General features: G+C 47.0%; 1 protein-coding gene across 8 annotated transcripts in view; it reads right to left on the bottom strand.

Moving 5' to 3' along the window:
* Positions 1–13227, bottom strand: part of Svil (supervillin) — a 217831-nt gene that overhangs the window by 63059 nt on the left and 141545 nt on the right. For 7 of the 8 annotated variants that reach the window (XM_045148956.1, XM_045148957.1, XM_045148959.1 and 4 more), the window contains 3 exons: positions 2413–2447; positions 1793–1854; positions 998–1137 (listed from right to left, as the gene is read on the bottom strand). In XM_045148956.1, the coding sequence (XP_045004891.1) occupies positions 998–1137; positions 1793–1854; positions 2413–2447 (237 nt within the window). Of the gene's footprint in view, positions 1–997; positions 1138–1792; positions 1855–2412; positions 2448–3077; positions 3249–3590; positions 4449–6905; positions 6987–13227 lie in introns of all 8 variants that reach the window. The other variant, XM_045148960.1, reaches the window with a different exon arrangement.

The following is a 13227-nucleotide window of genomic DNA, read 5'->3' as shown; positions in this document are numbered from 1 at the left end:
TTAGCTGCCAGGCAGATCAGGAGAGTATGTCTGTATTTAAAATGTTCCCAATATATTCTTTATAAGAAACAGGACCTCACTAATCTACATGCACAAGGAAGGTGGCTCACTGAGCTGTGACAGGCAGTCAATTTCTCATCTTTACCATTTTCCTGCTATGGGTGTCTGCTTCATATTTTATAACAGCCACTCCAGAAAAAAAATATTTTCAAAAACAGTCTGACTTGCTAAAGTTCCTAGTAAGCACAAACATGAGCTATGTACAAACACATCGATAAAGTGAGGCTGGGGAAATCATACAGTGTTACAGCATTTACACAAGACACTTTGATGCTCAAGATTTTTTTTCAAAGAAACAAAGTAATTGGGAAGAGAGTCAAGACCAGAAAGCTCACAGATATGAGCCTGGAGACAGGCCACGGGGGGAGCCAGGGCTCCACAGAAGCTTCTCTTGCTGGCTGAGTCGCTGGGTGAAACGTGGACAACCCTTGACTGCTAAACCAGAAAGCTCATCGCATGGAAAGTCATCCAACTGCCAATTAACTTTCATACGTTTTTGATGAGGATTTAAAAGTGAAACACTGCTAACCTTTTGGAGGCATACGCTGAAGTATTTACAGATGGAATATCTGTGGTTTGACTGAAGATAATGCAGGGGGAATGGGAAAGATAGTTAGACAGCAGTGATTGACAACCATCAAAGCTGGAGCTCATGGGAGTTCATTTTTTATTGTGAAAGGGATAAAAGTGCAAAATGCATGGGCAAAAGCAATTGAAAAAGGTCCCTCAATGTTTTTCTACTACCTTAAATAGTAAGCATGTCCCATTACTGCTAAGACAGCAGTCTAAACAAAAAATCATGACGTTCCAACTTTTCTATGGCTTCTAGTTGAACACCTCTCCCTTTTGCCTCACTTTTTAATCGAAAAATCTTGAAAACATCTTTTTCTAAAAGAGGACAGCACAGGCAAGACCTGACCTCCCCAGGGAGACTTACGTGGCTGCGATGACCACTTCTTCGGAGGTGACGGGCTGCGTGTGGGATCTGTCCTGCAGGCGGCGCAGCCTTTGCTCCACGGCTGCATTTCTTGAGCGCCTCTTCGGGACGTTCTGTTCGTCAAATGATTTTTCCATTTCCTACGATTAGAAGCATTGGGCTCACCACACACTCAAGAAAAGAAAACTGAGGCTGCGCAACGTCTCTACCCTGGTCTCCTGTAAAGGGAGAAGGGACAGTGACTGATGCGCGCTCCCATCAGAAGCGAACACATGAAGCTGGGGCAACTGGGTGGCCAAAGCAGGTACTAGAGTTTGGATCTAGAATGCCATCCCACATGCCATGTGGGAAGACTTGGACCCCAGCTTGGTAGTACTGGAAAGTGGTGGGATTTTAAGAGATGGGGCTTAATGGGAGGTCGTCGGATAAACCCTCAAAGGGGACTGTAGGACTTTTATCTCTTCCTCGCTTTTCTTCATTTCTGGACGCCATGAGCTGGGCGGCTTCCTCCACCGTCTGCTCTTGCTATGATGTGTGAGTTTACCACAGGCCCAGGGCTACAAGGCCAGTTGCACAGAGTGGAACCTCTGAGACAAAGAGTCAAAACAAACCTTTTTTCTTTTCAAATGAACTGTCTCGGGAGTTCTGTTACTGCTGTGGAACCCTAACTCGGCACAGGAGAACCACAGATGGGCCAGATGAGGAGGACGCTGGCGTCCCCAGAAGCATGGGAAGCCTGGGCTTCTCCCTCCGCAGGCTGTGTGGTCTCCAGCCAGGCCCTGCGGCGCACCTTACCCTGAAAAGCAGCCTCTTGGCAGCAACACTCAGCTTGGCGCGTTCATCCACCTTTTCTTCGTCTGTAAAAAGCCGTGAAATGAAGATGGAGCATCATCAGAAAACAAGGAACGTCTCTGGAAAGCCTTCCACGATGGACCTGAAAACTCCTCAACTGCAAGAACAGATGAACTGAACTAAAAACTGGGGAACCCTTCCCCTCACGAGGAGCCCCGTCTGTCTATTCAGGAAGGCCACTAACCCTCACCGCAGTTCAACCCAAGCCAAACTAAATTGTGTGCAAATGGTGATAACGGTGATACCATACCATCTGATGAAGACAGATTTGAGAGCAGATTTATGGAAGGAACTTGCTTTGTTGTTGAAGGGCAATGGTAACCAGTAAAACTTGATTCTAAGTTCAAATCAGCTATTTTTACATTTTTTACATAACAATTCTCTTAACTTCGGTCAGATAGTAGGTGGATGTTTATCTAAAGAGCTTCAACTAAGTTTCACAGAAAAGAAACTTGCAGGCAAGCAAGAAACAGAGTTTCTGCTATCTTACTCTCCCCTGAAGCCCAAATCTAGTATTTACATCTAATCGAGATGAGATGATAAAGAAGAAAGCAGATACTTGCCCTCAGCAGTAGGTATTTCTGAGCCTGAAGTATACCTGGGAAAGATATTAGCAAATGATCATACAATTATGTTGGGAGTACCAGATACCAACAGACATCATATCAAAAGTCAAAATAAAGATGCAATATAGCCATCTCAACGACTGTCATCAGTGGGAGTTTCAGCTGTGACTGCCACACACAACTGTGAATTAACATTGTGGAACGTGTGTGACATACAATCCCAGCCCAGTGCACACCTTGTGGAGAAAAAGCAGCAAAGAGAATACACCAGACTGAAGATAAGATTTTGATGAACCTGGTAATTCTATACAATAGCATATGATAATGTCACAAAAATTTAAACACAGGAAGTAAGCCATTTGTTATAAAATGAATCCCAAGTCCCTTTCCTACTTTCACTGGCACATACTCAGTTCGGATCCTAATTTAACAAAGAAAGCATATCAAATTAAAAAGAAATGGTCGAAGATAAATGCTTCCCTCTTGGCATTTGAATGCAGTTTAAAGCTAGTGTGCCACTATTTTTGGAAATACATTTAAATAAGACAAGTAAATATCCTAGAGCTAGGAAAAGAGAACCAGGGAATCACCACTGTCCTATACAAAGAGCTCTTCCTTACATACTCCTAGATTGCAGAACTACCACCCCCAGGAATGCCTACCGATCTGACTCCTGTCGCTCTGCTGAGGTTATAGGTTGAGTTCTAAATCTCTCAGAAGTTTTTCTACTTTCACCAGGAGAAAGATAGCGTCTGGGTTTCCGAGACCATCTCTCCCGCTGGGTACTGGCAGGCAAGCCAACTCCATCAGCTGGCCTCTCAGCCCGTGAGGGGCTTTTACAGCCACAGAGCAGAGTAGGGCAATGGGAAGAAAGAGAAAGAGAACAGAGCAAAATTTATGCATCACAGCGAGTCAAGGCACAGTGAGCTATGTTCTGCGTGCTGCTACAATGCATGCACAGAGGTAGAACATTCCAGAGACCCACTCCTCCAGCTCCCCATTAGTAGGCAGAAGCAGAATGGTAGTGTGTGAGCCATTTCTTGTACATTCTGCCCTGCACACACTTGTGAGCTAAGCTAACAATTCAGTGCGTGACACACCACAGGTCAGGGGGTGAGTCATTCTTCAGAGACGTGCAAGTGACACATCAGAAGAGTGGTCGAAACATCACCTACAGTTCAGGTTTCTTGCTGGCTCTGGCCGACTCCAGAAACATATTTCGGAGCTGGGCAACGGAGACCTTGGTGTCCAGCATGCCAGCTTCTGTGCAGGGGCCATCTGTCCTGGGAGTGTGGGGCACCAGCTCATGCTTCAGAGCCGGGTCCCTGTGTCTTAGGGCCTGGAGCTGAGGGGGGCCCGTGTAATCCGACAGGGAGCGAGTGAGGACCTTGCGCTTCTTTGGACAGAGTTCCTTTGTGTGGCTGGTCAACGTGGCATCTTGGGACCCGGGCCCACTCTGAACATATAGAACCATTTCACTGTGCCCTGCTTTCTGGGTGGGCTGGTGCTGTGGCTGCGGCTCCCTGTGATCTTCCGTGGCAACAGGGACCTTGTTCACGGTGGGCTTACCTACGTCTTCATTCTCAGGAAGGTCTTCATGGCTTCTCAGAAACCCATCATCTTCCAAGGCCGAGCTTGGTTTAGGCCTATTGTCGAGAACTCCAGGGACATCTTCTGTTTTTGATTCACAAATATGGAGGACAGGAGCATCTCTTTGCACACCTTCTAGAACCTTCAATGTGGGGGGCTTTACTGATCCTAGCCAGCTGCCCTCAGACATGCTTTCTGAGGTTTCTGCTGCCACAGGCTTGACGGCATGACCAGGCTCTGCTGCTGGGACACAGGCCCGGCTTGGCTGCCACACGGAGCGCACTGCTTTGCTTGAGGCCCTGTCAAAGGTGGAGCTTTCTGACTGAATGGACAGGAAGGGCACTGGTATTGGCTGATGTCTCCTCTGACTTAAGGACTCTGAGGCGAGTTCAGGACTGCTGCGAGCACTCTCCTCTCTCACCAGTTTTTCTCTAACTTTAACTCTTTAAGAAAGAAAAAGGATTTCAGTTTGCAACATGTAATAACCACTAAAGGGTAAGGAAGGAAGCACGCATGGGTCACAGGGTACCAGCAAATGGAAATCAGCTCAGAGGCAGCAATGTGTGAAAGCGCATCCTGGTGTTTCATCTAGTTACCTGGTGCTAGCCACATAAATGGTTCTGAGTGAAGTTTCCAAATACGCCTTCATATGCCAGTGTGGTGCAAACCAAATCCTGTCCCCTATAAAACCGAGGGGTCAGATGTCCTGGGGGGGAATGGGTTTCTTCTACCTACGTATCTAGCAGCCATACAACACCTCACTCACATCCACCACCGAGGCACATCTGTCAGGATATATCTGTATAGACCCACAGTTTGGACTGTGGGATAGGGGGCTGCTTCCCAGAGAAATTTATTCCCATCCAACAAACACTGTCACTTCATTGTCTCCTGGTAATGTGAGAGAATTTGTAATTATTTATGTTTTCTGTTAAGCTAAAGAGTCCATAATCGCCTCTCTTTAGCACTCAGAGAAACAGTCACAAGCTTTTCATGCAATGCACACTACATTCATGCATTCCTAATGTGGCCAGTTTGACATCATTACTAACAAGTATAGCACAAAAAAAAATGTTAGAAAAAAAGCATGTTGTTGAGAGAATACACGAACATTCCATTCCTACCCTGCTGCTAGTATACCCTTAATTAAAAACCAGCTCAGGACTAGAAAGATGGCTTAGTGGTAAAGCGCTTGCCTATGAAGCCTAAGGACCCTGGTTCAAGGCTTGATTCCCCAGGACCCACGTTAGCCATATGCACAAGGGGGCACATGCATCTGGAGTTCATTTGCAGTGGCTAGAGGCCCTGGCATGCTCATTCTCTCTCTGTGTGTCTGTTTCTCTCAAATAAATAAATAAATAAAAATAAACAAAAAAAATTTAAATTCTTTTTTAAAAACCAGCTCAAGGAGAGATTATCCCTTTAAAATATTTTGAAAACAAAATTGAAATCCATTTCAAAGCTGTAGATGTGTATCACTATAGAAATGTGTTAGCCAATAGCCCTGGTTGGGGGGACTTTTAAAGGCTGGAATGGCAGGGTGTGTGGGGCTCAGTGTGCTTGCCTAGTATATGGAAGGCCCTGTGTTTGATCCCCATTACCTCAACAGCAATGAACAAGGTGACGTTATGTTCACAAAGCACATGGCTTGCTGTTTGGCGATGGGTACACGTTTAATAGTGCAAGGTATTTGTTTACTTAATTTGAGAGAGAAAAAGCGACAGGCATGAAGGCAGTGAGCATAGGTTCACCAGGGCTTCCTGCCACGGCAAGCATAGCTCCCTATGCTTTCTCCACTTAGTGCATCTGGCTTTATGTGGGTACTGGAGAATTGAACTTGAGTCCTTAGGCTTTGCAGGCAAGTTCCTTAACCACTGAGCCATCTCTCCACCCCGTATTTTACTTTTGAAATATTAGGTGATATAAAAGTAGAAGCCATTCCACCAGGGAAGTTTACTGATCAGGTATAACCTTTTAAAAAGTGGAGAAGGCTCTTAGAGTCAAAGTGATTTCTTGGGGCAATGTACAGCTTTAATTTTACCCAAATAAATCAGCAAAAACAATGTTTATCATGCAGATTTTACATAGTCCTGTTACTAACTAGTACGCCCTGCTGCTACACTTGGAGAAAAAAAAAAATGCTTCTGGTTTCAAAAAGAGATCTGTAAATTTTATTAAATAAAATGCAGTGACACAAATAATCAGGGTAGTTATTATGAGCACTTTTTGGGAGAGAAAAAAAAAAACCACATTCTGCACCGTTTTTCCCCTTGAGATTAGCTGGTGTTGGAGGTTTTCACATTTATAACCTTTTTGATCAAAAGAAGACCGAAATGAAATGAAGTTCACCAGAGGAATGTGTGTCGCTAATGGGAGACAATCGCAGTGCTGTCTGTCCTCAGCTGAGAACAAAGTTTCTGTTAGAAACTCGATACACGGGCACATTGTCCTTCCAATGACTCCTTCATTCTTGCTTCTTCCGCCTCTCCCTGCCCCCAATTTTAAAAATGAAATGATTGGGGTTTTTGTCTGCATTTAAAACCACATGCCCTCAATTTAACTGTTGAAAATTAACTACGGGTTTAGAAGGGAGGAGACAGGAAGGGCCCTGGGGGCTGGTGACTGAAAGGAGGCGCTCACTACTGCCCCCTGCGGGCCGGTTCTGTGTGAGCAGGTGGACCAGCAGGAGGGAAGGAGAACTACCATCAGCGTGCGCAAAGGGAGGAGAAAAGCAAAGGATTAGGTCACTTCTCCTTGAGCACACACTTTACAAAGACACTCTCACAACAAAAAGGAAACAGGGTCGTGAGTATTAGTTCACGTGTAGCAGGACAAGGCAAGGGAGGAAGCAGAAAAGCATTCATCAAGCTTCAGGCACAGACTTCCAATGTGAGATGTACCTGGAAGGCCAGTTGATAAGTGAAGGCGTGTCCCCTTCAGAATCTTTCTGCAGAAGCCACTCATGTTTGGGCTTCCCTATACTACCATGCCACAAAAAAAATAAAAATAAAAAAGATTTCAGAAAGTCTATTACAATGTCAACACACACACATACACACACACCTACCTTTATGATATCTGAAATCCAAAGGATTCTTTTTGTTATGCAAATATTTATGTTGGGTTTTGAAAATACATATGTACATGTTGCCTACGGAGTTTATATTTGCTTCGTGAAATTCTTTTGTCTCACTTCAAAACTCAAGAGATACAAATAAATACATCTAAAGCCAGAGAAAGTGATTTCTCAGTCACCGAGTTGATACAGTGTTATGGTGACATGCAGTTCACAAATACCAGAAGACTTTCCTGTACAAGAAGTTGGAATGACAAAATGAAGGCAACTTAACTCCCATGCTCTTCACTGTGGCACTTGTGGGCCAATAGCCAAATACAAAAGGCATCTATGCAAAACAATACCTACCAAAGAAAGGAGGCAGATAAAAAGAAATTCTGTGTGGTTGTATTTTTACTCGCTATTACACACTTTCCTTTCATCCTTTTTACCACAGTTACAAATAAGAACTCAGGTTAATTACAAAGATGTCTATTGAACCCCTACGATGTACAAAACACTGAATTAAAAAGCACTGAGAGGCAACAAAGATGACAAAGGCTTCATCTGGACTTGCAAAGCCTTGTTTCATGTTAAGACATGGAACAATTCATTCCGCAGCACTTGAAACACAGCTGGAGGGAGAGTGGGACAAAGCCAAGAGACCAGACTGGAGAAACCGTGAGAAAAACCACAGGCCTGGAAGAGCTCCTGTTAACAATGTGAGACAATGACAGGAGGATGCTCCACTCAGATGACGAGGGACAGGAGTGCTCCACTCAGATGACGAGGGACGGGAGTGCTCCGCTCAGATGACGAGGGACGGGAGGAGTGCTCCCCTCAGATGACGAGGGACCGGAGGAGTGCTCCCCTCAGATGACGAGGGACATGAGTGCTCCACTCAGATGACGAGGGACATGAGTGCTCCACTCAGATGATGAGGGACATGAGTGCTCCACTCAGATGACGAGGAACGGGAGGAGTGCTCCACTCAGATGACGAGGGACAGGAGGAGTGCTCCCCTCAGATGACGAGGGACCAGAGGAGTGCTCCACTCAGATGACGAGGGACGGGAGGAGTGCTCCCCTCACATGACGAGGGACCGGAGGAGTGCTCCACTCAGATGACGAGGGACATGAGTGCTCCACTCAGATGACGAGGGACATGAGTGCTCCACTCAGATGACGAGGGACAGGAGTGCTCCACTCAGATGATGAGGGACAGGAGGAGTGCTCCATTCAGATGACGAGGGACGGGAGGAGTGCTCCCGCAGATGACGAGGGACCGGAGGAGTGCTCCACTCAGATGACGAGGGACATGAGTGCTCCACTCAGATGACGAGGGACATGAGTGCTCCACTCAGATGACGAGGGACATGAGTGCTCCACTCAGATGACGAGGAACGGGAGGAGTGCTCCACGCAGATGATGAGGGAGAGGAGAAGCTCCACTCAGATGACGAGGGACAGGAGGAGTGCTCCCTCAGATGACGAGGGACAGGAGTGCTCCACTCAGATGACAAGGGATGGGAGGAGTGCTCCACTCAGATGACGAGGGACGGGAGGAGTGCTCCCCTCAGATGACGAGGGACAGGAGTGCTCCCCTCAGATGACGAGGGACCGGAGGAGTGCTCCACTCAGATGGCGAGGGACAGGAGTGCTCCACTCAGATGACGAGGGACATGAGTGCTCCACTCAGATGACGAGGAATGGGAGGAGTGCTCCACGCAGATGACGAGGGAGAGGAGAAGCTCCACTCAGATGACGAGGGACAGGAGGAGTGCTCCCTCAGATGACGAGGGACAGGAGTGCTCCACTCAGATGACAAGGGATGGGAGGAGTGCTCCACTCAGATGACGAGGGACAGGAGTGCTCCACTCAGATGACGAGGGACAGGAGTGCTCCACTCAGATGACAAGGAACGGGAGGAGTGCTCCACTCAGATGACGAGGGACAGGAGGAGTGCTCCCTCAGATGACGAGGGACAGGAGTGCTCCCCTCAGATGACGAGGGACGGGAGGAATGCTCCACTCAGATGACGAGGGACAGGAGTGCTCCACTCAGATGACGAGGGACAGGAGTGCTCCACTCAGATGATGAGGGACAGGAGGAGTGCTCCACTCAGATGACGAGGGATGGGAGGAGTGCTCCACTCAGATGACGAGGGACAGGAGTGCTCCCCTCAGATGACGAGGGACAGGAGGAGTGCTCCCCTCAGATGACGAGGGACAGGAGGGTGCTCTACTCAGATGATGAGGGACATAAGGGTTTGCAACATCTGAATGGAGATGCAAACACATTATGTGGTGTGTGTGTGTGTGTGTGTGTGTGTGTGTGTGTGTGTGTGTGTGTGTGCAGATGCACACGCACTGTGTGCAAATCAGGGGAGGCTGCCAGGTGCCCTTCTCAATGGCTGCTCTGCCTTTCTTCCCCAGACCAGCGAGCCCGCCCGGAGAGCATCCAGTTTTCCCCTCCACCTGGCCGGCCCTGCGGCTACGGCTCTGCAGCCACACTAGCTTTTGTTTTCATGGGGCCGCTGGAGATTGAGCAGCTACTGTGACCTGCGGAGCCATCCTCCAGCCTCTTCAGTTAACCGTCTGAAGTCATTCTTGTTGGAATTGATTCAAGCTCACAGGCAAGAGCTCCTCGCCAGTACTGCACCTCATTTCTGCTCTGCTCGGGACAGCTTTGTGTTCATTCTTTTGGTAAAATGTTTCAGTCTTTCTGCACCAAATTGTCACCCCACCTCCTCACGGCCATTTTACCCCTGGAAAATCACAAGGACTATGTATACAAAGCCACTTAACTTTCCATTGGCATCATAAAGGCTTCCAAATCATGTCATATGCTGCTAAGCTTAGCAGAGAGAAAAGACGACATACCACATCAGTGCTTCAAACAATATAGAATTGCTATAACCAATATGCCTACTTCACAGAGTGAGTTTCAGGCTCAAATGTATTTTTATGCGATTACTTTGCTGCCCAACTTTATAAACATGGCCTTCACAGACAAGTATAAGATTTGGTCACCGTCACCATAAAAAATTATTAGCAGCTTTTCTTAGGAAGAGATTGTACCGTGCTTATGTGAACATAACACACAGACCCAGGGGTTCGTGTTGGAATGCACTTACAATCAAGAAAATGAACGGAGTGAATACCAAGTAACTCTTACTAGGGTAGTAAATACTCAGTTTGACATTTCATATGTAGTAAATGCAAATGAAACTCACTAATGCACAAATATATGTGAGGATGGCATGCAAAGAACATGGCAAGCCCTTCAAAATGCTGGCCTACCTTTTTTCTTCTTTTTGTAAAAATTATCTTATTTATTTATTTGAACGAGAAAGAGGGAGGGGGCAGAGAGAAAGAGAGAAAATCAGATAAAGAGAATGGGCATGCCAGGGCCTCCAGTCACTCCAAATGAACTCCAGACACATGTGCCGCCTTGTGTACCTCTGGCTTACATAGGCCCTGGGGAATTGAACCTGGCTCCTTAGGCTTCACAGGCAAGTGCCTTAACCGCTAAGCCATCTCTGCAGCCTCACCTTTCTTCTTCTTAGATAGCAGAGAACTTCAAGTTTATGAATGCAATGAGATGATACATACAGAAACCTCACTCAAAAGCCATGCAATTTACTAGGCATGATGGCACACACCTGTAATCCCAAGCCCTCAAAGACTACAGCAGGGCTGTAAAGTCAAGGGCAACCTGGGCTACACAGTGAGTTCTAGGTCAACCAGGGGTACATAGCTAGATCCTGTTTGACTTCCCTCCAACTAAAAGACCCAAAACCAGACATTCTCCTCTTAAAAAAAAAAAAAAAAAGCCATCATGCACTTTAAGGAGGAAAGATCCAGCCCTCATGAGTGGGCTTGCGTAACAAAGAGTGACTTAAGACATTTCTCCAAGTAAGGCTGAATATCATCAGAAGATTTGAGGTTGGCTAAGTGTAGACATCCAAATCAGAGAGTGTACTTGAAGTGTGCACTTGTACACAGGGCATACTGGGCACTGCTCACCCAGGCCCCATACCCAATAGCAGCGCATGGCCGTGGTGATCTCCCTGTCTCCTGCCCTCCTCCTGCCCATCAGACATACCTGTTGAGGGCTCTCTATCCTGCTCTCCTCTCCTCTCCAACAACCTTCAAGGACTCGGATGGCTTCCGACCTGTGCCGTGGATCTTTCATTGTTTCTCTGCAGCCTGACCACTTACCCTTGAATTATAGAGACCTAGGTTCAACTGAACTCCTGACATTTCTATGCAGCTATCTCATAGGCATTTAAAATTTAACATGTCCGGGGGTGACGGTGTACTTCAGTGGTAGCATTGTGCCCGAGAATGTAAAGACTTGGGTTCATTACCCAGCACTCCTCTCAAAAAGTAATATAGTCCTCGTTTTTTGTTATTGTTTGAATCAGCCTATGCAGCTCAGATTGGTCTCAAACTTGTGACCCTCTGACATTTTTTTAAAGATTTATTAATTTGTTTATTTGGGAGAAAGAGAGAGGAAGAAGAAGATAGAGAGAAAGAGAGAATGGGTGCGCCAGGGCTTCCAGCCACTGCAAACGAACTCCAGATGCGTGCGCCCCCTTGTGCATCTGGCTTTCATGGGTCCTGGGGAATCGAACCAGCATTCTTAACCTTTGCAGGCAAATGCCTTAACCGCTAAGCCATTTCCTCAGCCCTCCTCTGACATTTTTAACCCCAGTGCTAGGATAACAAATGTATGCTACCAAGCCTGGCAGAAAAAGGACCTCCTAATTTAATTTCATCGAACCCAGTCTTCTCTAGGCACACTACGTGTTTCTTTGTGGAAGTCGAGACTCAGTGATGCTACAGCATCACTCATCCTTGGCAAGGACTCTACCACTGAGCTACATTCCAGTCCTAGGGTCGTCTCTATTTAAAGGGCCAAACAGTGGAGACTACATTTGACTCCTATTTCTTCCACACCCAACATCTAAGGCATCAGTGAATTCTACCAGCTACTTTCAAGACACAAGCTCTCTAGTCCAAGCAACCACCCTCCCTAACCTTGACCACTGAGCACTGAGAAGACCTAATGATCCCACCCATCTGCATCTCTCCTGCCTAGAATCTTCAGCTCAGCAGACAGTAATTCTTCAAGAACGTAGACTGATCGGTCCTTCCTCTTCAATGGCTGCACATATAACCCAAAGCCCTCAGGATGGCCTCCAAGTCCCCTCAGGCGGCCCCTCGAGCCCACGCGGCAGCACCAAGCTCCTTCCATTACATCCCCTTCGCTAGGACGAATGAGCGTCCGGTGAGGAAACTTGGCTCACTGTCCCCCACACGGAATGGGGTGCTCAAGCAGCAGGCAGTAATATCTACGAGCAGATGATCCGTGAACTCATCCCCACAATTCTGTCTATAAAACCTTTTAGCTTTGCTTAAGGTGTTGGGGCTTGAACCCAAGGCCTTGGGCGTGGCAGGCAAGCGATTGCCACTGGCCCACCAAAAGGTCTCCCAGGAGGCATTTATCGGCCCTTTATTCAGCATTCTTACCTTCACTTTTTTTTCTCTTTGAGACAAGGTCTCACTATATAGTTCAAGCTGACCTTGAAGTCACAGCCTTCACCCCCAAGTACGAGGACTGCAAGTGTGTACTGTCACATCCTTATTTACAGATGAAGACAGCATGGCACAAAAAATAGTGTCTATACTTCTCAAGTTCCCACGGCTGGTCACAAGGAGATGGAGCTTGGAGGCAGTGGTAGGAGCCTCGGGCCAATGCCATCGCCCCCCTGCACAAATTCAACTTTCCCATTCTGGAAAAACCCTCCCGCCCTGACTCGGATGGCAACAATGCGATTGAAACCACAGCGTTCATATGCTTCTAGGTCAAGCAGGGGTGCGTGCTACCCAGGGCTTGCTGGGCACACCCACAGCCTTGAGAGACTGTATTTGTCACCAGTGTCTGAACGGCCTCTAGAGAGCAGACTGCAAAACCAGTATGGGGTGCAAAAACCAAAGGAATTGGGCAGAGCAGGTTTTGGGCTGAATTTTCCAACTGATTGTAACCCTGAGGCGGGGGGCGGGGTGTGACTAAGGGATACCCAAACTTAGACTGTGAAATACTTATTTCATCAGGGTATACCATTTCTGGAGCTGATGGGATACTTCTTTCAAGAAGTAGT

This window comes from Jaculus jaculus, chromosome 5 (assembly GCF_020740685.1).
Source record: "Jaculus jaculus isolate mJacJac1 chromosome 5, mJacJac1.mat.Y.cur, whole genome shotgun sequence".
NCBI classification, from domain to species: Eukaryota; Metazoa; Chordata; class Mammalia; order Rodentia; family Dipodidae; genus Jaculus; species Jaculus jaculus.
The sequence above is the reverse complement of the archived record's forward strand: the minus strand, read 5'-3'. Positions and strand labels throughout refer to the sequence as shown.